Here is a 24,158-nt window from a genome sequence, read left to right as displayed (position 1 = left end):
AACTACTGTAAAGCTCCAGTTGTACAAGCACAGGTGTATTTTCATGTTTGCTAAAAAAGTTTATCTTAGTTAGCAGCATTATTTATAAAACAGAGTTGGAAACCAAAATGCTTTCGTAGCTATGGCCTCCAATTGACAGCTTTCTGTTTCTTTCTTTTTTTTTTTTTTCCCCAATGGATGCTGAGTCAGCTATCAATTTCCATTAAGTATAGGACATTTAGTAATGTAATAGGTTCTTCTACTGTTACTGGTATATTTTCTTATTGTTGGTATTTCTCCCTTGACTTTAAATTGGGTTTTTAACTAAGACTAACAGTATCTTTTACTAATCAACTGTAGGTTCATTGTTTCCTAGACTTTTAAATTGAAGTTTAGAATTTACATATACTTTTATTTTAAAGATATACTTAACAGAAGTCATTTTAAAAGAACAACAAAAAAAGATTCAGAAATTTAAGAATGATTTGGATCAATCATAATATTCTGGCCAGAGGACAGAGAGAGTTAAGTTTCTACACTTAAACCAGTTTGATAGCCATACAAGATTTTTAAATTTTACTACTTTAAGAACATTTGTCATTTCTATTTTGGTGCCAAATATTGTGATATATTTTTAGGCACCACAAAGAAAAGCCATAATCAAAATTGTAATACTTCTAGGAAATGACAGTCCTTTGAGTCATTTTATCTTTTTTGTTCAAATCTTCCACACCTATTAAGATCTGTAACCTTGAATAATTCCTTATTTGGTGACGAACATTTGGTTATCTGAGGCAAATTATTAAACCTCAGTTTCTGTATCTATGGAGTGGGGATGCTGCCAACACAGTCTTTCTCTGAGGGTTGATTTGTTTCATTATAAGTAGTTAAAGGCCCTCAACTCTTTCAAAATGATGCTAAATTAATTTGAGTGGTAAAAGTGTAAACTTGAACATAATTTATTGTTACCCAGCGTGTAATCAATGTAGTTTTGATAACCTCTAGTGAAGACACCGTAGGCATCTCTTAGATTGACAGTAACAACTTCAAAATCCTGATCATTGCCTGTGGGGTGGTTTTTCAGATGGACTTGAACTGGTTTAAGAGCCCTTACCCTGCAGGTAGGTCCTTTCTGTTTGGAACTCAAACTTGTGTGGAATGTTCTTGGCATTTTATGATCCCGTTCATGCTTGCCTATCTTGCTAAGTTTCTTGGTCTGCCCGTCTCCTAACACTCCTTGTCCTTATGCACCTTATTTGTCTGGTTTGGTAAATACTGATGGAAAGAAGACCAAATATATAAGGTGACGGATTATGAGAAAGCAATATTGTGTCATGGAAAGGGCCCTGGACTAGGAGAACTTAGATCACCCCTGATGATGCCAAGCGTATCCTCTTGGGTGTATCTCTTTAGGAAGACTTGTTTCATTAGTTGTCTAATCTGGAAAACGAGATTTGGACTAGATGTTCTCTTAACTTTTGCTTCAAAGCCTTCAACGAATTTAAGTGAAAAGGCAGATCCTTGACTTATTAGGAATGTGTGAGTGGATACTTCTTAATCTTTCAAAATCCAGTTACTGAAAGCAAATGTGTTCCTTAGTTATTTAGGTCAAGCAAACCACGACTGTACAACTACTTCATTCGTACATCTATTTATTTTTCTGTGCATGCTTGACAGGCAGACAGTCATGCCATTAAATTCATTTATAAGCCTGTTCGTCTCAGTCAATGGTATTTATAAAATACCTGCATGAACTGCGTGTGATGGGCCTACTTTTTTCTTGTATTTCATTGAAGGAGTAAATTTTGACCATGGAGCAATCTGTGACTGACATGGTAATGCTAATTAGTGTCATTATTATGATTTTATAGCAATATCTGATACTTGAGCATTGTAGCTTTAGAAAAGTCACTCAACATCTCTGAGTATATCCTCTCATCTGTAAAATGTGATCCTTGAATCTAGTCTGAAATATTCCAAGACAGCTCTCATAGAATCAATAGCCATTATAGCACAGGATCCTAGTGCTTTATAGGATAATTAAATCTTCCACTGGGGCACTTAGAAAGTGGCATCTTTATTACTCAGTGTTCCTCAATGCCAGTTTGTTTGTTTTTTCATTTTTCTTGTATCTACTTTTGTAGATCTATCAATTACATGTTAGTTGTATATAAAAATTTGGCTAGCAGTTGAAACTAGTTCATGTCTTTTAGAATTTAAAATGAATAAAATTTCACGGGTCGATTTGAGGACGTGGCTTGTCATAGTTTGTGCAGAGTCCAAGTTGTTCTCTAGAACTTTACTTTCACAAATTTATAGTAACCTTCAACAAGAAACACTCTGACTCAGTACATAAGCTGTTATATTGTCTTAACCAAATATCCTGCTTTGAAGTCTTGGCATATCTTTGATTATTGTTTTAAATATGGAATAATAGACCTGGTACTTGAAAGCACAGCCACCCTTGTTGCTTATATTCTAGAGAAAGCTGTTAAAACTGCCAAGAACTTTAAGTTTGGAAAGACTTTTTATAAGTAGTAACTTTTCACAAGATTGTTTTTACCATTCCCAGCCTGGAAATAACACAAACCAGATTGATTTGGAAGGAGTTGTGACATAGTAAAATAATTCGATTCAGCTGCCGCGTAGGGAGTACCCTGCCATTGTGGGGACCTCAGACAGGAGCAGAGAGATCTGGACAGCTGAACTGCAAGTAGGTAAGAGGCAAGAGAAATGAAGACGATGAAGAAACCTGACATGGAGTCATACATATGACATTTTCTGAGTGCCCAAATGGAGGAAAATTTAATGATCCCCCAAATCACTAGGATCTTATTTCTATAACCTGCTATAAACATTTCTTTAAAAAAAAAAAAAAAAAAATCAAGGAGTCATTTCCTATTTTTTTCTGTCTCTCTAGCACATGTTCATTTCGCTGTCCTCTCCCATATCCCCCCCCCCCCCCCCGACCTTTCTCTCTCTTTTCCTTTCTGTTTCCCATCTGACCATCGCTTAGAGTTTCTAGGGTAGTATTTTTCAAACTGGGGGTCACAACTCAGTAGATCATGAATCAATTTAACCAGCATTTTTTTAAAAAGTGAAATAGATTAAAAGAGAAAATATCAGAAGGTACAACATAGTAAGGGAAAGTCATGTCATGAATTTATTTCAGTTTTATATCTAATGTATTTGTATGTGATTACAATATAAAATGTATTATTTATTTCATTTTTAAAAGGTTTGAAAGCCACTGTTCTAGAGTATTTCATCTATTTTTGTCTTGAACTTAATGTTCTTTAAACATACATGTTGAATAGTTACTGCATAAATATTTGGATAAGGTTTTTAAAACTAGAATTTTGTTTATGCTTGATATCTTGTTTCTAATCTGCATGGCCAGAGGAAAACCCATAGTGTTGACAAGTTTTATAACATTACTTAAAAAAAAAAAAAATCTGTTTTCCTCATGATTCAATTCAAAGAACACTGTTAAAAGACTAATTTTTCCCCCCTAATGGAGTTCATACTGGTTTGCACTGGTTTATATTGCTCTGAAGTTCTAGAAAGCATGACTGTATATAGTAGTGTGGTATTAAAAATAGTGTTGGTCAATTTTAAAGAGGAGCCCTGGAACTGAGTTATTTCTCGTGTCACCTGGAGCAGAAATAGTTATGTTAGGTTTAGTTGTTCAGGGTTACGAGGAGCTAGAAGCTACAACTTACTTCCCTTAAAACATCCCTCCTTGTGAGGCAGTATAGTGAAAGATGCCTGACCCCCTGAGCTATGGCCATTCTGGTACTTTTTTTTTTCTTTTTTTCTTTTTCTTTTTTTTCCCCCCTTTTCGATCCTGTGTAAAACCTTTTCAACCCATCAGAGGTACTGAATAGCTGGAATTGACATTTCAAAGAAATTACTAGCTGCCCCTGGGTCTGGGTTGTGATTAAGATCCTGGGCTTTAGAGATCTATAGACTAGATTTAAATTGCTGGTCCACCACTGGCTTGCTCTTTGACCTGAGACAAGTTACTTCTCAGTGACTTTATTTCTTCCTGTAAAATGGATAACACCTACTTCATAGGATTATGAGCAGTAAATGACCGAACGTATGTAAATTCCTTTGGTTAGCACAGAGTAAGAGTTTAGTAACTGATAGCTGTTTTTAAATGCTATAACCCATCACTGAAGTAAGGAACACCTAATTATTGTTAGAAAATCACTAGCTGTTATGAATCCTAACCCATATCAAGGGTCTTTATCTGCCTCATTTTGGGACTAGATCAGCAGACACCAGCAGGATCATACGATATAAGAACTCAGAAAATCCGAAGGGTCTCGTGAGAATAGTCCTTTTATTTTACAGTTGATCATGAAACCTGTATGATGTAACTGCCTTTTTACAGAGGAAGAGCTGTGTCTTACTTGCTGTTGTAGCCCCACATAGTAGGACCTTGACACATTGTAGATGCTCAGACACTTGGTGAATGAATAGTCCATGGCTATTCTAATGTCACACAGCCATTGGTGGAAATGCAAAGACTTGATTGAGTCCAACAGCTGAGTTTATATTTCCTCTTGCTGTGTCTGCTGGCTTATAAAGACTAATACTGAAATCTCAACAGCATCCATTCAATGCTTTTTTACAATATTTTATTTTGTCTCCTGAGAGCTTAACTGTCCTTAATTTGAGTAAACTGTTATGTAACCAGACTTTAAGATTCAAAACTGCTCTAGACCGTCATCATGAGAAATATTTTTCAGTGACCAGTAGATGTGAACAGGATCTATGCATTTTTATTCAGGTACAATTTAGTTTTGACCTGTAAATACATTCTGGTGAAGAAAATGTCTAAAAATAACTGAAAGCTTTACCCTGCTGCAGTTGATCATATTCTTATGTGAAATAGAAACTAGGCCATTATTATAGAATGGCCTTTTAAAAACTTAAACTTTTTATTTTGATGGACATAATTGTAGATTTACATGTAACTGTAGGAATTAATACAGGGAGATCCTGTGTACCCTTCACTCACTTTCCCCCTATGGTAACATCTTTAAAACTATAGTATACTATAACATCACAGTCAGGATATTGGTATAATCCAGTGTCTTAATTCGGTAATTCAGTTTTTCTCAGTTTTGCTTGTAGTCTCATGTGTGCGCGCGCGTGCGCCCTGTTCTGTGCAGTTGTATCACGTGTACTTGTATCCACCACCACAGTCAAGATACAGAACAGTTTGATCACCACAAGGATCCCTCGTGTTGCCCTTTTATAACCACACCCACCTCTCTCCTTCCTCTACATCTCCCACCCTCTTGAGCATGTCCTTCCCCAACCTCTGGCAATCACTACCCTGTTCCCCACTTCTATAATTTTGTCATTTGAAGAATACAGCAAGTCCTCACTTAACATCATGAATAGGTTCTGCGACTTTAAGCGAAATGACATATAGCGAAACCAATTTTACCATAAGCTACTTGATGTAAACAAAAGTTAAGTTCCTAGAGCAGCTAATCACCATAGTAATAATACAGAAACATTATTTGAGGACATGCTGTATTATATAAATGGAATCATGCTGTATGTAACCTTTTGGGATTGGCTTTTTTCACTCAGTGTGATTCAGTGGAGACCTATTCAGGCTGTTGTATGTATCAGAATTCACTCCTTTTCATTGCATTTACAATATTACATAATGTGAATGTACCACAGTTTGTTTAATCAATCACCTGTGGAAGGACATCTAGATTGTTTCCAATCTTTGATGGTTACAAATGAAGCTACTAAAAATTTGGGTATAGATTTTTGTGTTTTGCTATGAAAACATATGTTTTCCTTCTTCTGGGTTAAATGACCAGGAGTTCAATTGTTGAGTAATTAATACAGTAGTTGCACATTTAGTTTTTAAGAAAATGCCAAACTGCTTGCCAGAGTTGCTGTACCACTTTACATTCCCATTAGCAATGTATAAGGGATCCAGTTTCTCGGCATCTTCTCCAGCATTTGGGGCTATCACTGTTTTTTCAGCCATTCTGCTACTTGTGTAGTGGTATCTTGTGATTTTAATTTGCATTTCCCTAATGACTATTGATGCTAAACATCTTTTTATGTGCTAATTTACCATGTATATGTGTTTATTTATAATCCTCTTAAGTGTCTGTTCATATTTTTTCCCCATATTCTAATTGAACTGTTTGATTTTTTTTTTTTTAACTGTTGAATTTTGGTTGTTTGTTATATATTATACATACCAGTCCTTTGTTGGATATGTGGTTTGCAAATTTTTTTCTCATGGTCTGTAGCTTGTCTTTTTATCCTCTTAAGAAGTGTTTGCAGACAAACATCTTAAATTTTAGTCAAGTCCAATATATCACTTTTCCTTTGTGGAGTATGGGCCCTAGATCCTGAAGATTTACTCTTATTTTTTTTTCTAAAAGTTTTATAGTTTTACAGTTAAGTCTGTGATCCATTTTGAGTTAATTTTCTTATTGTGGTGAAATACATATAACATAAAATTTACCATTTTAAAATGTACAGTTCAGTGGCATTAAGTATATTTTCAGTGCTGTGCAGCCATCACACTATCTAGATTCAGAACTTTTTCCTCAGCCCAAACAGAAACCCATTAAGCAGCCAATCTCTGTTTGTCCTTCTCCCCAGCCCCTGGCAACAACCAATCTGCTTTCTGTCTCCTTGGATTTGCCTATTCTGGATACGTCGTGTAAATGGAATCATAGCCTTTTGTGTCTGGCTTCTTTACTTAGCATAATGTTTTTGAGGTTCATCCATGTTGTAGCTGTATCAGTCCTTCGTTCCTTTTATGGCTGAATAATATTCCATTATATGGACATACTGCATTTATTGTTTATCCATTCATCAGTTGACCGACATTTGGGTTGGTTCCACCTTTTGGCTGTTGTGAGTAGTGCAGCTATGAACATTGCATGTACAAGGTGTTTTTTTTTTTGTCTGACTTATTTCACTTAGATAATGCCCTCACGGTCCATCCAAGTTGTTGAAAATGGCAGGATTTCCGTTTTATGGTTGAATAATATTGGTGTGTGTGTGTGTGTGTGTGTGTGTGTGTGTGTGTGTGTCACATTTTTTAATCCATTCATCCATCAATGGACAGTTGGGTTGTTTCCATCTTGGCTATTGTGAATAATGCTGCAAGCTTCTCCCATATTTTTCTGAATTCTGTTTATGTTCAAATAATCTTGTGGATCCTAAATTTTTTCAAGACTTGAAATAACAGTTTACTCGGTAGTGCTTAGTGTGTGAAATTGCAGATAATCAGTTGTGCTTAAGATTGGCTTAAAATCTATATAAAACTCTGATTGTTCAGCATCTATGTATAGAATACTTAAATGACAGGTTACTATTCTTTGTTTTATATCCTTTATATAAATTCCTAATTCTTATTCCAAGTACATAAAACTTTCAAACTTCTTGTATTAAAAAGCTAAGTTAAATAATGAACTTTTGAAGTTTTAAAAAGGTCAGAATGTTTTGAGTCATTTCCAATTTTGTATCTCTTTTTTTGGTGTCATTTCCTCATTTTTTGACAGATTCCATAAGCTCCAGTTGTTAAATATTCAGGACAGAATGTAGAATGAAAGACTCTAAACTTTGTAGCCTTCTTACGTTTTATGATATACGAAATAGTACGTGTCATTATAAAGTGAACTAGGAGACAGAAATTGTAGCTTTGCATATTGACTAAGATACAAGCAGTAGGATTTGGGGCAGGATGTTTCATCCACTGAACCTCTAGATTATCAACCTCTATCTCACTGTGTAGTTGCAAAGATAAAGTAAGAAAGGTGTAAGAGATGCTATAAACAATAAAGTGTTGTACATATATAGTATGTTCTTTTATTATTAAAATGGGTGGTTGGATGTATCTTCCTCATCTGAAAATGTGTTCATCAAGAGTTCTTCATACTGTAAGCTTTTACTTATTAGCGTCTCACTTATCAGTTTCTTAAACCAATACTGGGACAATGAAGTGAATCTACCACCACAGTTCTTTACTTTTTGCTGTGTTTTTCATAAGATTATTTTATAAACATCAGCGAATTCAATTAGACACAAGCTTATTATCTAACTCTATTCTCCATTAAGCTAAATAGTGCCTTGGGGATAGAGGAATAGGTGATATCCAGCTGAAGGCAATATTTGTGGACTGTCTTTTTAAAAATGGCTTAAGAAGCCAGTGACCTACTGTGGTAAACTGAAATAGAATTGATTCCTTTGTTAAATGATGTCCCAATTGTTAATTGAGTACCCACTTAGTCTGTATTTGGCCATTTAAAGTCAGCATGACATTTACTAATATATGTGAATTTAATTCTCCTTAAAGCTCCTATCTGCTAGCAGTAAACTGTTTAAAGAAGTTCAAATGGACTTGTTATAAACAGCTTCTAAGAAAATTAGGTTCCAAAGATTGGTTAGACCTCTAGACTTCTGATAACCCAGCTGCATATGAGAAAAGTTTCTTACAGTTGGTGCTCTGTGCACCACATTTTTGGATAATAGCAAGATAATGGTAAATACCGTAGGTTGGTAAGCCAAGCTAATAACAGTACCCACAGCAAAACCTAATTCTTGGAGAATATAATGAGGCCAGGGTCATTCCATTAGTAGTGGATGTTGTATAAAAAAGAAAAAAAAAACTTGACAATTTATCCTGTGAAGAACACATTTCATTATCACATACTCATTTTAATGTCCTAGAATTAGTTTGCTTGGGCTAAATTGGGTCAAGGAAGCTTTAGAGATGAACTCTATCAGAGAAGACTATTATTAGAGACAAATTCAGTAACCTCGTTGGTCGTTACTGTGTTTAAAAGACAGACCAGATGCCTCTGGTCTTATCAAGAATGCAGATTTCTAAGATGAAAGTGACCTTAGCCTTTCCCCTCGTGGATCTATCTAGAAAAGTGTTTTGCTGGGACTTCGAGGTGTGAAGATCTGCAGAGTTGCAGGTCCATAGAGACTTCTCTTAGTTTTCTACATAAATGGAAAAATAATACTTGGATGTTTTACATTTAACTCCCCTTACTCTGAAGTGCTTCTTCCCACCAAACAAATAATCACTTTTAAAAATACCATTCTATAGTTAGTCAGAAAGGTTTTCCTGTTACCCAGTCATATATATTAAACAGGTTGCATTTGAATGGAAGTCACCACCTGTAGAAAAAAAAGTGTTAAGCAAAACTGTTTTTACAATTTCCTTTTTTATTTCCTTTTCTCTTCCCTTGTACATTTTTGAATTTTCTATACTCAGTTGAAAAGAATTAGAGAAAAGAAGACACTAATCAGTGGTCTTCCTTCCTCTTGATTTAGGCTTACTGCCTTATTCACTTCTGAAAGTTCAACAAAGTACTCCTTTAGTTGGCAGTGACTGTTACTCTCTGCTAGGTCATTGCTACTCTACTTCTCTGGTTCAAGGATCCAGTGCCAGTCTGCAGACTGGACTGTGTGTTCCCAGTCTGTGACAAGTGCAGACTGTGATATTAAGTGTTTAGAAACTTCTTGCAGTTAGGCAATGCCATGATATCTAAATGCATAATTTTGTATTTTACAAAAATAGTGGCCCACAGCGAATTGGAGAGAATCACACTAGACAATTTGCGAAACACTGAGCTAGATGATTTCATCAACGTGTAACACGGAGATCACAGGCGGGGGTGAGCGGGGAATGTTAGATGACTGTCCTGTTGACCTATCTAGTTGGTTAGGTGCTCAGCTATAGCAAAGCCCAAATGTACAGCTTAAATCATGATAATTAAGTGAATCAGCTGTTCATGTATTTTCTGAACAGCTTTTTAGTGTTTCTTATTTGGAGGTTTGAAGTAAAGTTAGGTAGTCTAGCCAACTTAATAATTCCTACATTTTCCCCGGGAAGTTGTTGAATCATTTAAAGAACTTAAAAGCTGTGTTTCTCTCATATGTTAGTAAATTACATTCACTATAAAAGGTGATTATTAAGTATGGCCAGAGTTTAGTCTAACATATAATCATGAGTAAGAGAGAAAAGGGAAGCTCTACTAACAGTACTCACTAATTACGGAATTTCGGCATTTTACTTTTCTGTATTTTGGTCGTCCCTTTAAAAATGCAACAACAGTTGATGACATTATTATAATTGAACCACAAGTTTCCATTAGCTCTGAAAATATTCATTTCCAATTTAGTGTTATAATCTAAGATATTTTTACCTTAATAAAAAATTGTTCTAATATTTATTGAGAAGCCGCTTTTTAAAGAAAATTACCACTGTTATTCTGAGGGCAAAAAAAAAGTTCTGCTTGACCAATGTAAAATTTGAATTTAGTAATGAATTTCCCATGAATTTCCTCCTTTGTGTTTATTGTTACAGATAAGGGGACTCACAGGCTTGAAGCATGAGTTCAGATGCCAGCCAAGGCGTGATCACTACTCCTCCTCCTCCCAGCATGCCTCACAAAGAGAGGTATTTTGACCGCATCAATGAAAATGACCCAGACTACATCAGGGAGAGGAACATGTCTCCTGATCTACGACAAGACTTCAATATGATGGAGCAGAGGAAACGAGTTACTCAGATCTTGCAAAGTCCTGTGAGTTGAAATAATTACAAGGCTGTAATTGTTCTTTGAAGCCTCGATATAATGAAGTAGGAGGTATCTTAACTCTTAGGTTAGGAGAGGAGGAGAAGAGTGACAAGTTACCCCCAATCTTTCAGAGGCAAAATGAACACCTAATTTATATATTTGATTTGCAAAGCTGTAGTAACAAACGAGTGTTGTCTTGGCGGTGTAAATTTTCTTTGTGTGATTTCTGAATGTAATGCTTCATTAAAGGAAGACAAAAGATGGTCCTGAGCGAAGGACACCCGATTCAGACTGAATATCCGGGAAGAAATGAAAGGCATGACTGAAGTGTTAGGAATGAAGGAATGAGTTAGGTACATTTCATGCACATATTTTCTTTTTCTTTTGGATACCTTGATACTCAGAGCAGCCTGCACAATAATATCCAGACTTTGTAAATCATATTCAAGTGATTTATTAGTTTTCTTACCCTTAGTGGAATTGCAAAGCTTATGTATAAGTGATGGAAAACGAGAGAAGAGCTTGATTTAAGATGCAAAATGAATTTCTAGCTTTATGCATAATAAAAGTCATGGGCCCTTTAAGGCAGAGTTCCGCACACACAGACACATGATGCCCAGGTTAAGGTCATATAAGGTTTCCAACTTCGGGACTAAAATAAGCATCGAGGCCTAGAAGTGCCTGAGGAGGCCCTGGTAAATCATTTTTGTTGTGCCCTTGTGAATTTAATCACAGAAGTTGAGTCCAAAGCCAAAGGGGAATTCCACTCTGAGTAATTCTCCTACACCAGTGGCCTCGATAACAGCAAGTACAGGTTATAAAAGCAACGCAAGCTTTGAGGAATTTAAGTATAGCTTAAATTCAAAGGCGACTAACCAGAGAATTCAACATGAGGGAGTAAATGTTCAATACCTTCTTTTATGGAAACCTGAGTTTCTGTATTTATAAATACTTAAAGGGCATGTTAATTATTTGGATCATAACAAACTTATTTCCTCTTCTAAAGAAACCGTTTTTAAGAAGTAACTTATTAGCCAAATGATTATAGTAACAGACAGTATAAAGCAACTGAAAGAATGGGATGAAGTTCAGATTTTTTTCAGGGTTATGAAACATGGAGATTTCCTTGGGAAGTGCTCCAAAGAGAACCATTCAATTCTAACTGTAAAGTTTAAAAGGAAAAGGTACTAAACTACATTTCCATGCCAGGGTTTTCATTTTATAATTTACCCATTAAATTAAAGGTAGCATACTTTCAGTAGGTTATATAATTTTTTAATATGTATGTATTTTCATTTGTAAATCGGCTTAAAAATACAAATTTTGCTTATACCTTGGGGAACTTAATGAAATAATGGGAAAGGGCAGATATATAGGTTGTCATTTCCATATTCATACAGCAAGAGTGATAATTTTCAGCCCAGATAGAAACAAAGAAGGTTTAAAGAATTATAGATTGATCATTTTTCCCCCTAGATCTTTGCTCGTGAATTTAAAATCTAGTTTGTTAAAGTATATAAATTTTGTCTACCTGCCATGTTTTAGGTCAGTGGTTTTCAAATTTCTTTTAATACAATAAATTTTCTTTTCACCAAAGGAAATGCTACATAGTAGCCTGTATTCGTTACCTATTGCTAAATAACAAATTACCCCAAAACTTAGCAACTTGACACAACAAGCTTTAATTGTCTCATTGTTTCTGTGCCTTGGAATTTAGTTGCAGTTTAGCTGAGTGGTTCTGGCTCAAGGTCTGTCATGCACTTACAATCAAGACATCAGTCAGCCAGGGCTGCTGTCACCTGAAGGCTTGACTGGCCTAGAGGTTTCCATTCTTTAAACGGGTCACTTACATGGGTAGCAGAAGGCCACACAGTTCCTTGCCACGTGGACCTTTACCTGAGGCTATTTGAGTGTTCTCCCCCAGAGTAAGTTTCTAAGAGAGAGCAAAGAGGAACCTGCAGTGCCTTTTAAGACCTAATCTTAGACATTAAATACCATCTTTCCTACCATATTTGTCTGTTACTAATGAGTCACTAAGTTCAGCTCCTCTTCAAAAGGAGAGAAATTAAGCTCCACCTTCTGAAGGTGGATTGTTCACTCTCTGATCACAATTTATTTTAAAAGCACTACAGTCTGCCACAATTTATTTTACCTTCCTCACACCTGCAAAAATACTCTCATCCTCTCCTAATAGCCCTGCGAAAGTCTCATTCCAGTACATTAGCCTGAATCCAGAATCTCATCAAATCCAGTCCAGGTGCAGACGATTCTCCTCAGGTATAATTCCTTAAGTACAGCTCCTCTCAATCTACTGACCTGAAAACTAGAGACAAGTCTGTGCCCCACACACACACCTGCAATGGGGGGTGGGGGGTGGCAGGCAAAGAAAACTGCTACAACATTCCTGTTCAAAATAGGGGAAAACTGGGTTACAAAGGAGTGACTCATCCATAGCAATTCCGAAATCCATCTCAGCAAATCTTTGGAAGGTCCCCTGATGAAGACCCAGTCTTTCTACTTAATAGTGGTGAATCTCCCTAGCTCTTGGCTCAGCCCTCAGAGCTTTTGGTTCCATCCTCTGAATTTCTTTTCCTTGGAAAGGAGCCTATGTTTTTGCAACTGCATGTTTTTCTCAGCCTGCCTCTTATAGAAGTTTTGAGTTCAAAGCTCTCTTTTCTTTTTGTACTGTGTTTGTTTCATTAAGCCCAACCTTGCAGTGTTTCTGTCAGTATGGCAGTATAACTATCTTAAACTATCTGTGGGTCTCCTATGAATATTGAAGTTTACTCTGTTAGACAAAACTCATAACCACTAAAGATCAAAATCAAAGATACTACTAATTCATGTTTGTAAGAAACAAATTTGTAAGCCTTCTATTTAAAATTGTGAGTTCATTTGGGAAGAAAGGAAATCGGAGAAACTAATAAAAACAAAGTATACTACTTTTTTTTATCAAGCACTTACTATGTGCCGGGCACCTATTATGTATCGAATCCCATTTAATCCTCAAAAAAAAAGGAGTATTAATATCCGTAATTTACAGGTGAATAAACTGAAACTTAGGGACATTAAATAACTTGCTTAAGTTTTACAAGTTTAGTTAAATGGTGAGGTCTGAATTTAAACTCTAAAGCTCACACCCTTAATCACTAAGCTGTACCACTTAAAGCGTTCAATAACAGTGAAATAATTCCACTCATATATTATTGTTTCATTCATCTTCAAATTGTGTTGTTCAAGTTAATTCAGTCCAACTCAAGAAGAGGTTCCAGTCACAGGACATTTTGGTGTCTGTAAATTTGAATGACAAATACAGCACCTTATTGTCTTGAACTGAGAAAATACGAGAACATAGAATTTGTCTCATTCTGACTTCAAGTATTACTTCTTTCTAGGAATTTCCTGGCCTTTTGTCATAACTTTGTTTTATTTAAGAAAGTACTTGTCTTAGAAATTAAGTGCTGATGAAGAAACTGGTTTAGCTAGAGATTTTGTTAGTGCAGTAAGGGAGAATCTACAAGTTTGCTTTGACCAGTAATACTCCTCATGTATTTGTCTGTGGAGACCCTAGATTGTCGTTTATCTCCTTGTTGGAGACTGAAGTGTTCACAGCAGATCACTGGATTTAAATGATGCCTCATCAAAGTTAAAGAAGCACGTCAGTACTCCTTTTTTTGAGGATTAAATGGGATTCGATATATAATAGGTTCCTGGCACTTAGTAAGTGCTTAATAACAAAAAGTATTATACTTTGTTTTTATTAGTTTCTCTCCTGATTTCCTTTCTTCCCAAATGAGCACACAATTTTAAATAGAAGGCTTACAAATTTGTTTCTTACAAACATGAATTAGTTGAAAAGCTAACAATATATTGTATATAGTAGATATTTAGTAAATTCTGAATACGTGGATGAATGGATATATGAATAATAACTGGGTGGGCTTTGAGTCATTAAACACTTGATTGTTGTCCCACAAGCTCCTACAGAATTTGGCTGCTTAACATGGAAAACAGTTGGTGGGTTTCAGAAAAAGCATGAAAGTTCCTAAGCCTTACCACTTACAGGAAGCAATTTAGACTGATTGATAGAAGTATGCGATGCTACCATGAGACAGGACAAGATTGTAGGGGGTGATAGTTCAGGCACATGACACACTAACATTTTGTAATATCAGGGCAGTATGTAATGCTACAAGCTTATTTTGAAGACAGGAGAAACTTCAAAGCCATATACATTTTAGGATATCACTATAACTAAGGCCTAAAATGTTAACAGGGTGCCTTAATTAGAATAGTTGGTTAAAATCGCCATGATTTATCTGGGCACTTTGGAAGTTTAAGATGCGAGTATTCTTTATTAACTGTTTGCATTTATATTATATACGAGCTTCAAGAAAAGATAGTCTAACCGTTAGCTTCATATTGGTTAAGACTTAGATACAGGAGAAAGACCATCCAGGAGAAAAATTGGTTTTTTTTGTTTTTTCTCCTTTCACAGGACCAGTGGTAATCTATTTCCAAACGAATACATTTCTTAATGGAGAATTTCTAAGTAAGTTTGTTATGAGAGATCTAGTAACAATCGCAGGATGTCTTGGGAGCAGCAAATCTGTCATCTTTTTTCTTTTTGCTCCAATTTTTCTCTCTAGTAATTATAGTGAGGTAGAGTGTCCAATGTGGGTATTTAAAATCCACTTCTGATATTCATCAGTGTTCTATTATCTGATTTCCATGAGTTAGATATTACTTATCCATCAGGCCCCCCCCTCCCCTTTTTTTTAAGCCGTAACTGGAATAATTGCATCAGGTCAGTTTCTTTTTATCAAATTGGTCCTCTTTTCTGTGACTTAAAATACCTTTCATCTGTTGCTACTTTCTCCTGAAAGTTCTGATCTTAGATGCAAAAGCCTTAAGGTCGGATATTTCAAGTTAATTCTACTTTTGGTTTATAGTATAAATGAATATGTATTACTTAAAAGTACCCCACATGAATCTTACCCCACGTGAATCTCAAATCTCTGAATCTTTCATGTTTTTACAAGTTTATTTTTGTTCATACCTTATGAATTCAAAATTCACAGGATCACTCCCTCCTCACTGACAGGAGATGTTAAAATAAAAAGGTGTGAGATTCAGATAAGGCTGTTAACGTATCCTATCTCTAATGTAAACATTTTGGTTTTTACCTGGTGATTTTTTTATCATACTTTTTTAGACATGTATTTGATGGGAGAGCATCCAAACTATAATGATCTGGGGACAAACCAAGTTTTCAAATACAGTTTTGTTTGAATTGAAGGATTAAATGACTTTTTAAAAATTTATGATACTCAATGAAGATTTACTTAAAAAAAAACAAAGCAACATGAATTTTTCCCATCTTGATGAGAAAAATCCCGTCCCAGATGATGGACAGGCCTAATTACCCAAGAGGAATTTCTTACTCAAGTGATAGACTGATAAGACTGTTTTCTAGAGCTTCAGGTTCCATGCTAACAACCTATGAAATGGATCTTTGCTATCATTAACTCAGTCAAGATTGAGATCAGAGTCTTTACTTTCCTTATATCTAGGAAAATAAAAACAAAAAAAACTAACCTACGATTTTATTAGCTGAGCACTGAACTAGACATTGAGGGAGCCTGTAGAAATGTGAAAGACAGTCCCAGGCATCAGATATTATGATACGGTAGAGTAGAAAAAATAAATGACAATCATATGATTGTCATCTAAGTGCAGTACAGGCAAATGTTAAAAGAATTCAGAGTGGGGTGAAAAGAGAAGAAATAGGGAGATCTTCCCTAACGAGTGATTAAAGGAGAGGCTTCAAGGAGAAGGTGACATTTAAGATGAATGTTGAATAAAGGGTAATCGATTAGGTAGAGGAACAGTGGAAGCCAGCATTTCCATTTGATGAAATACAGTAAGCTCCAATATATGATGATGGAAAGAGAACTGACTCTGGAGTGGTGAACACAATGTGATATATAGGTGATGTAACATAGAATTGTACACCTGAAATCTATGTAACTTACCTAACAGTTGTCACCCCAATAAACTTTAATTTAAAAAGAAATACAGTAAGCAAGGATAGAAAAGTACAAGTTGTGATCAGACAATGCTGAGCAAACTTCATTGATTAAAGCAGAGCCAAAGATAGTAATGGTATGTACAGCCAGAAAATTACATAACAGATTATAGAAACCCTGGAGTACCAGACTATTTTGGCCTAAGTTAGGGGTCAGCCCATTTTCTCGTTTCCACTTTTCAGTGTTTATATAAGTTTTATACATACATGTATACATGCACACAATGCTTGTTTTGCGCCTCGGTTCACCACCACTTATTAGCTGTGTGACACTGAGAAACTCACTTAACTGGATCTTCAGCTTCCATGTTGGTAAAATGGACCTTATGCGGTTGTTGTAACAATTAAATGAAATAACATAAAAGCATGTAGTATACGATACCTAGTGTATAGGAGGCAACTAACTATTGTGGAAATTGTATACATAAAGTTATATACAACATTGCTAATTTAAAACATTTGATGCTTTTGTGGCAATGCTTTGAAGATTATAATCATAATTCCTTAGACTGCATTTCAGAGTTTGAAGGTCTCAGAGAATCTATCACCCTGATGGCACTCTGGCTTATTCACATTCATGTATTCAAGGTGTAACAACTCCCACTGCTTCCTCCTGTCCACTCTTCTGTATCTGAGACGGAAGCCATCGCGTAGGCCGTGGTTTTGTGTATATGTTGCTTGATCTTTTAACTCAACTCTTCTCTAGTAGGTACTCTAGGGCAATGTTGGCTTAATCTGAGCTCCGAAGCCCAGCACATGACCTTGTTGGCCTGTTTCTAAGTTAGTTTCTCATTCTGCGTTAATGGGAGAATTCCTATTTGTGAGAGGGCAAGTAGTTTGGTACTCCGGGATCATCATAGTCTGCTACTATATCATTTTTTTTACTTTATCATTACAACCTAATGTTCTAAGCAAGCCCAAGAGATTTACTCAGTGTATCTGATCACAGCATGCCTGCTGCCTTATTAGTTGTATTTGGTCTCAGTGATATAACTCATCTTCGATAAAATTAGGAAAAGATCCCATGCCCAGCTGAGAGTCCAGATCTTTGTTCCATTTACATATTATCTGTGCAGCCTTGAGCAAATCATTGTCTCGATCAGGACTTTGTCGTGAGATTCAAATGAATCAACTATAAAGCATTATTCTATTAACATTAGATTTTAGTAGGAGTAGGAATATGATTATCATAAAGATAAGTAAAATTTTTATTCTTTTAATATTTTCATGAAAGTTTATTGATAAACTTTAAAAACCAGCTGAAACAATTTTATATCATTAGTAATTTTTACACTAACTTATGACTTAGGTAATTGAACAATATTTCAAATCATGAAAAATTAAATGAGTTATAAATATTCATGATCAAAAATATTAACTCTTTTGGAATAGAAGAATTCTTATCTGTTTAAGCACTGTCAACTATATAAAAAGGCTGGGGAATTTCATTTACTTTGAAATTTTTCTCTTATACTTTGTAGAAGCTATTCACTACCCTGAAAGGAGAAAGTCATTATTTGTCTCTTAACTGGTTTCAGAAGGGCTTATACGTTCCCCTGTGACACCACGGATCATCCCAGAGCTTTAGGATGGTCCTCACCATGTTGTGGGATATACCGTGTCTCCCTGAAAATACTCACCAGGTGGACCATCAGCTCTATTGCATCTTTTAGAGCAAAAATTAATATAAGAGCAGGTCTTATTTTATTTATTTTACTATAAGACCGAATATAATATAATGTAATGTGATGTGATGTGATGTGATATAATATAATTATAATATAAGGCCAGGTCTATATATTAATTTTTGCTCCAAAAGACGCATTAGAGCTGATTGCCTGGCTAGGTCTTATTTTCAGGGAAACACGGAATGGTAGTGAAAAGAGCACTTTCACTAAGGAAAAAAAGCGTTTGACCTGAGTGTTTGCCTCTGACACTTACTTAATAGCTGTGTGACCTTAGACAAATTTTTCAACCTTTCTTATTTAATTTTCTCATCCCACCCAGCAGAAATTTCTCATCAGCTTCATAAATAGTTGTGATTCTCTTGAGTAACTGGTTGATTTTAATCATAAAGCCATTGTAAATCAGTTATACTGAGCAGATAGTCTTGATTCATGTTGACTGCTAAAGAGCTTAGATAAAATGTGACTCATCTATGGCAAATGCTCACAATTTGATAGCGTGCACTTTGTGTTGCAACCTCTTTCCTGGCTCTGTGTAACCCCCTTATGCTTGTTTCTCTTTAGCTTGATTTAAATTTTTTGTATCATTTTAATCAATGGCCTCTGTCTTCAGTTCTTCCTGGAACAACATTCAATAAAATAAATAATGCCTACTTCTCAGAGCGAGTGTAATGTAAATAACGAGTGATATACATAGTAGGATAGTAGGTATCTTAATTTTTTTTTTTTTACTCAAAGAATGTTGGTTGTAGCTGCTTTGAACTGACGAAAGTTTAAATAGAATTTGGTTTTGAAGAGAAGATAAAGTTTCAGATGAGCAAATTGGCCTATTGCCAGGTATCCAGAAGTTTTCTGTAGTTTATGTAAAGATAAATGAGTATGTCTGGAAGATTCTTTTCTTTTAGCCTTAAACATGGTAAAATGCTCAGGTTACTCATCTGTATGAAGGCGTCCATCCATCTTATGTACGGCTCACAACCATTTTATGTTTGCAAGGTCATAGAAATGTATTAATGGAGTTTTCTGGTAAATGTGATGTATCTTTGTAGAAGATATTTTAAGGATAGTTTCTTTGGTTTAAATCATGTATTTAAATGAAGTAGATACAGACAATGGAATTTGATGTTTATAATTTTTATAATGATGCCAACAATTTTCGTTTAACAAGCCTTGAATTTGTGAAAGAAAGACCATGTTTAACCGGTGTATGAAAACTCCGTGAACTCAGAATTCAAGTATGGTCACAGCTAGTATGTTTTTAATTAATCACTCAGGCATCCACCTGCTATTAGTAGAAAGTATAGATAGCATCTTCCTCTTGGAATTTCTACCTTCCCCTGAATTGTCCCAAGCACTTCAGTGGCTTACGTAGTCCAAAAGAGTTCATCAGTGGCTTCCATAGCCAAGATGTGGTGTCACATGTGTCTCCGTATGTGAAAGAGTCACACAACAGTCTGTTCAGTCTGCCATGGCACCTCCCTGCCACACGGTGCTGGTATTGGAAACCAGTCTTGGCCCTGTCCAACAGAAGGTGTAGGTTCACTGTTGGCCCAAATACCTGTATCAGCCACCATGGTGTGTCAAGGAAGGATGATGTCCCTGTCCCCTTCCTTTGCTAAGCTCAGGGTGGTTCAGGCTGCTCCATGGTTAAGATTCCAAGATTATAGCTAATAGCACTCAGCTCTTTCTGTTCATATCACAGATGCTTCTAAAAGCAACACAAGCATTGCATCAGGACTGGTCCTAATATCTACCACCTCATAGCCTCAGAACCACATTTCCCTTCCCACAATGGGCTCCCATGCCATTATTTAAAAGAAAAAAGATAAGAAGAAAAAGTCCTTTTTTTCTGAAAAACTCTGAGTTATTCAACCATCCTAAGCAAGGCTGCAACTAAGCAAGGACTCCAAAAGGTCTGATACGAGGAAGGACTACCAGCAGTGACTTAGAGGAGATTCACCCTCCCAAGAAACATTTCCCCAGTGACCCAGGCTCTTCAGAGCTACTCCTTGGAAGTAGCGATTCCAAAGCAATTTTCTGCCTTCTCCCTCTTAGGTGAAGTGGGAAAAAAATTGAATTGAATTTCTGGCAGGGCATTCTGCTACATATGTAACCAATTTCAAATGGAAGAGCAAGGTTTAGATGATTTATATTGTAAGAGCCTTCATGTTTAAAATGAATGAAAATAGACACGAGCAAGAGAACGAATGATGAATTTAATAAAATAAGTATTAGTTGGGTGTGATGGAAATACAAAACAAGCTATTTCAGTTTATGGGAAGGATTGGGAGAGGTTTCCAATGATGGATTATATTAGCATCTCGGGTTACTAGAAGAGAGATTTTTCTTTTAATATTCAGGATTTTTATTTAAATAAACACTGTTTCTGCCACACATACCTCCCACCCACCCCAAAAAAGGAAAAAAAAAAAAAAAAAAAAAGATATAGCAGAACTCCAGAATAGGAATACACACAGTACCCAAAGTTGGGGAAAAAAATATTCCTTCTTTAACACAGTGTTGCAGAAAAGGAGTAATCAGTTCTCAACTCTTCTCATCGGTTCGCTTCCAGAGTTTACGGAACTAAGGCTCTGACATGGAAATTATAAAACGGAGGCCATGGTTTAGTACGACTTAGTGAAGACTTTGCTGTGAGTCTCGCTAGTCAGTCGTGCTCCACTCAAGTGGGGACCGTTCCTAACCGCGATGATGAGGCTCATTTTGTGTCATTCTATACTTGGTGCTCTAGGTGCAATTAAAAGTTGGTTTTACTATACATATACCTGTCTATTGTAGATGTTATAATAGCTAATTTTCTTTGAGATTAAGAATGCCTAATGATTTTTTTCTCCCCTGAAAGCAAGCTTCTTGCTTTTTCTTTTAGTGTTTTAATTTTAATATTTTGTGTGTCGTGTTTGTTTTAAAATAGTATAGGTGAAACCCATTCAAAAAAGGAACAGGGGAAAGATTGATTGTATCATAGCAAGTGATGTTTGGGCTGTTCTGCTTGGAGTGAGATGTATCTGCTCAGTGGTCATTTTTGTGTGTTACAGGCCTTTCGGGAAGACCTGGAAAGCCTTATTCAAGAACAGATGAAGAAAGGTCACAACCCAACCGGATTACTAGCATTGCAACAGATTGCAGATTACATCATGGCCAATTCTTTCTCTGGCTTTACTTCACCTCCCCTCAGTATGTCAGTTTTGGAAAGTTTTAAAAATTGTCATTTTATCTCTCCTGTGAACACTACATCTCTAGCAGCATGTTCTGCTCTGCTTCAGTCCTCAAGTTTAAAACATGTCTAATACTCACAGTAACATAGTGTTAGAATCTCTCACTTTTTCATATCAATCAGTATTTACTAGACTTTGTGAGGATTACAGGTAGTTATAAGGTGTGGTCTCTGCCCTAGATAACGGTTTATTTTAGTTGAGGAGACATACCGTGAATGCAGAAAACATTAAAACTACAAGATAACTTTTTTATAGAGGAAAAATTACAGAACAGTTCATAAGAAATTGTCTAGTGACCCTTTACAAGGCATCATGCTATGGACTCAGAGTTGGAATTGATAAATGGCTGAAGTAGACAGAAAACTTCTGGAAAGGGAAGGCCTGAACTGCTCAGGTGTAAAGGATGGAGTAGTTAGAAGTTGGTGTTAAGGAGGAGTTAGCACGTTGTGCTCATTAACAGCTCTTAGTGAGAGCACCAATTCGGTGAGCCTCATACTGTAAGGATACCAATAGTCATAAGGCACTGAGAACATGCACTTTGCATCTCAGCGAGATGAGCACAGAACTCACTGCAGACCCAGGCAGGTACACGGGGCCAGAGGGGTCAGCCAGGGACACATCAGAGTCAAGGGGTGAGGCTTCATGTCAGAGTCGGGGGATCTTCTTTTCCTATTCTGTTTTTTTTTTTTTAATTTTGCTTCTCCTCCTTCCTTTGTTTCTTCCTTTTTTTTCTTTTTGGTGAAAGATTTGTAAGTAGAAGTTCAATGATTTCTGATACTTTCCAAATAGAGGAATGACATAAAAAGATATATGATGGTGAGAGCATGCAAGGTGAGGGATGTTTGTAGAACTCTAATGGGACAAATGTGTTGGCACATATATACTGGTTACAGAATCTTTGAAAGAGTCCCAATGTGAGGGGCAAGTACTTGAACTAAAGCAGTGGTTGTGGGTACAAGAAGGAAGAGATCAATGAGAAAGTTATCGCCAAGGAAAAGTGGAGAAGCAACAGGTTTGATGTGGGGGAGAGGGGCAGTCCTGGGAAAAACGATGAATTCCAAAATCACTCACTCTTCAGAAGAAACAGGAAAATTCTAAGGTTGAGCAAGTTTGGTTTGCTTTTTCTGTAATAATGAGTATCTGTTATGTGTCAAGTACCCTGTTAGGGATAGGAGATTTAGCGATAAAGAAGACGGACAAGATTCCGCCTGCTTGTGGAGAGAGAAAATAGACTAAGTAAATAAAACGGTCAGATAATAAGTAGGAAGTGCTGTGCAGAGAATTAGTATATAGTGATTTAGGTAGGAGTAACTAGGTGACCACTACTGATTGGGTGACCAAAGAGCACTTCTCTGAGGAGGTGACATTTAAACTGAAATCTGAATTGCAAGAAGGAGCAGTCCATATCAAGATCGAGGGAAAGCATTCAAGGTAGAAGGAACAAGCACAAGTGTCAGGCGGGAATAAGGTGAGAATGAGTTTGGCGGCCTCTTCAAAAAACAAAAATAACATTTATGGTCTGGAGCATGGTTTTTGCGGGGACAAGCAGAACAAAGTGAGGTCAGAAACATAGGCAGAGGCTGCACAGCCAGGGTTGGAAGTTGGGATTTTATTCTAACTTTGGAAAGTCATCTTAAGCAGGAGGAGATGTAGAAAGACCACTGTAGAGTCTGTGTGAAGAATTCACTGGGACATTGCACAGTATTATTAGACAAAAATAGGACTCTCCAAAGTTGGGGATCCAGTTTGGCTTGGGGAAACGAGGAAGTTCACCTTTAGGCATGCCAGAGTTGCCGAGACACTGCAGCGGTTGGAAATGCAGTCCTGCAGCTGCAGAGAATGGCTTGGCAGGTGAACACGGAGAAGGATTATTCAAAGTTATGGATGTCGGTTAGATAAGCATACACAAGGGTACAGGCAGAGAAGAAAAGAGTGTAAAAAGAGAATTTCAAAAGCTAGAAGTCAGGGAAGACAAGTAAGAGGAGCTGTCCTGGGAGCGTCCTAGATACCACGGCAGGAAGGGGAGCTCCAGGGTGCTGGCTGAGATGTACAAAGGCATGGCCGCAGGAAAGCCATGGCCCAGTGTTCAGAGGTCAGGGAGGAGAAATCAGTCAGTTTGGCTGGAATAGTTATGTGGTACTGTGAAAGTGGAAGTTAAAGTTGGAAGGGCAGGTTAATGGTTGACTTCGAAATTTTATCAGAAATTATACTATTTTGTATGGCTTACATATTAAAACTATTTATTTGAGTTAGTTCGTAACAGTTTAGAATGAGAAGATCTCACATTAGAGTGTTGACTTGTGCGTTCTCTTGAAACATTCTGAGTGCCCTGAACTCAGATTCTCTTATGGTAGCAGCTGACTGGTGAGTGGCAGCTGCCCCTTCAAAGCAGGCCTGTGCTCTCTAGTGGCCTCCAGGCTGCACCAGGCCCAGTCAACACATTTACACGAATTTCCTGGCCCCTGTAGGCTTTCGAGTTTGGGGCTCCTGCAAAACTTTGAGCAAAGGAATAGTGAGGTTAAAGGTGGTGCTTTAGGAAACTCAGTCTGATGCATGTATGCAGACTGGATTTACGAGG

General features: G+C 36.6%; 1 protein-coding gene across 12 annotated transcripts in view; it reads left to right on the top strand.

Moving 5' to 3' along the window:
- ADD3 (adducin 3) overlaps nt 1–24,158 on the top strand; it is a 109,041-nt gene that overhangs the window by 68,316 nt on the left and 16,567 nt on the right. For all 12 annotated transcript variants that reach the window (XM_019725096.3, XM_074339082.2, XM_074339084.2 and 9 more), the window contains 2 exons: nt 10,361–10,580; nt 21,401–21,539. In XM_019725096.3, the coding sequence (XP_019580655.2) occupies nt 10,386–10,580; nt 21,401–21,539 (334 nt within the window). In that variant the 5' untranslated portion in view covers nt 10,361–10,385. The remainder of the gene's footprint in view (nt 1–10,360; nt 10,581–21,400; nt 21,540–24,158) is intronic.

The sequence above is a fragment of the Rhinolophus sinicus genome, chromosome 15 (genome assembly GCF_057876585.1).
Source record: "Rhinolophus sinicus isolate RSI-liver-muscle chromosome 15, RSI-T2T, whole genome shotgun sequence".
Taxonomy (NCBI): domain Eukaryota; kingdom Metazoa; phylum Chordata; class Mammalia; order Chiroptera; family Rhinolophidae; genus Rhinolophus; species Rhinolophus sinicus.
The sequence above is the reverse complement of the archived record's forward strand: the minus strand, read 5'-3'. Positions and strand labels throughout refer to the sequence as shown.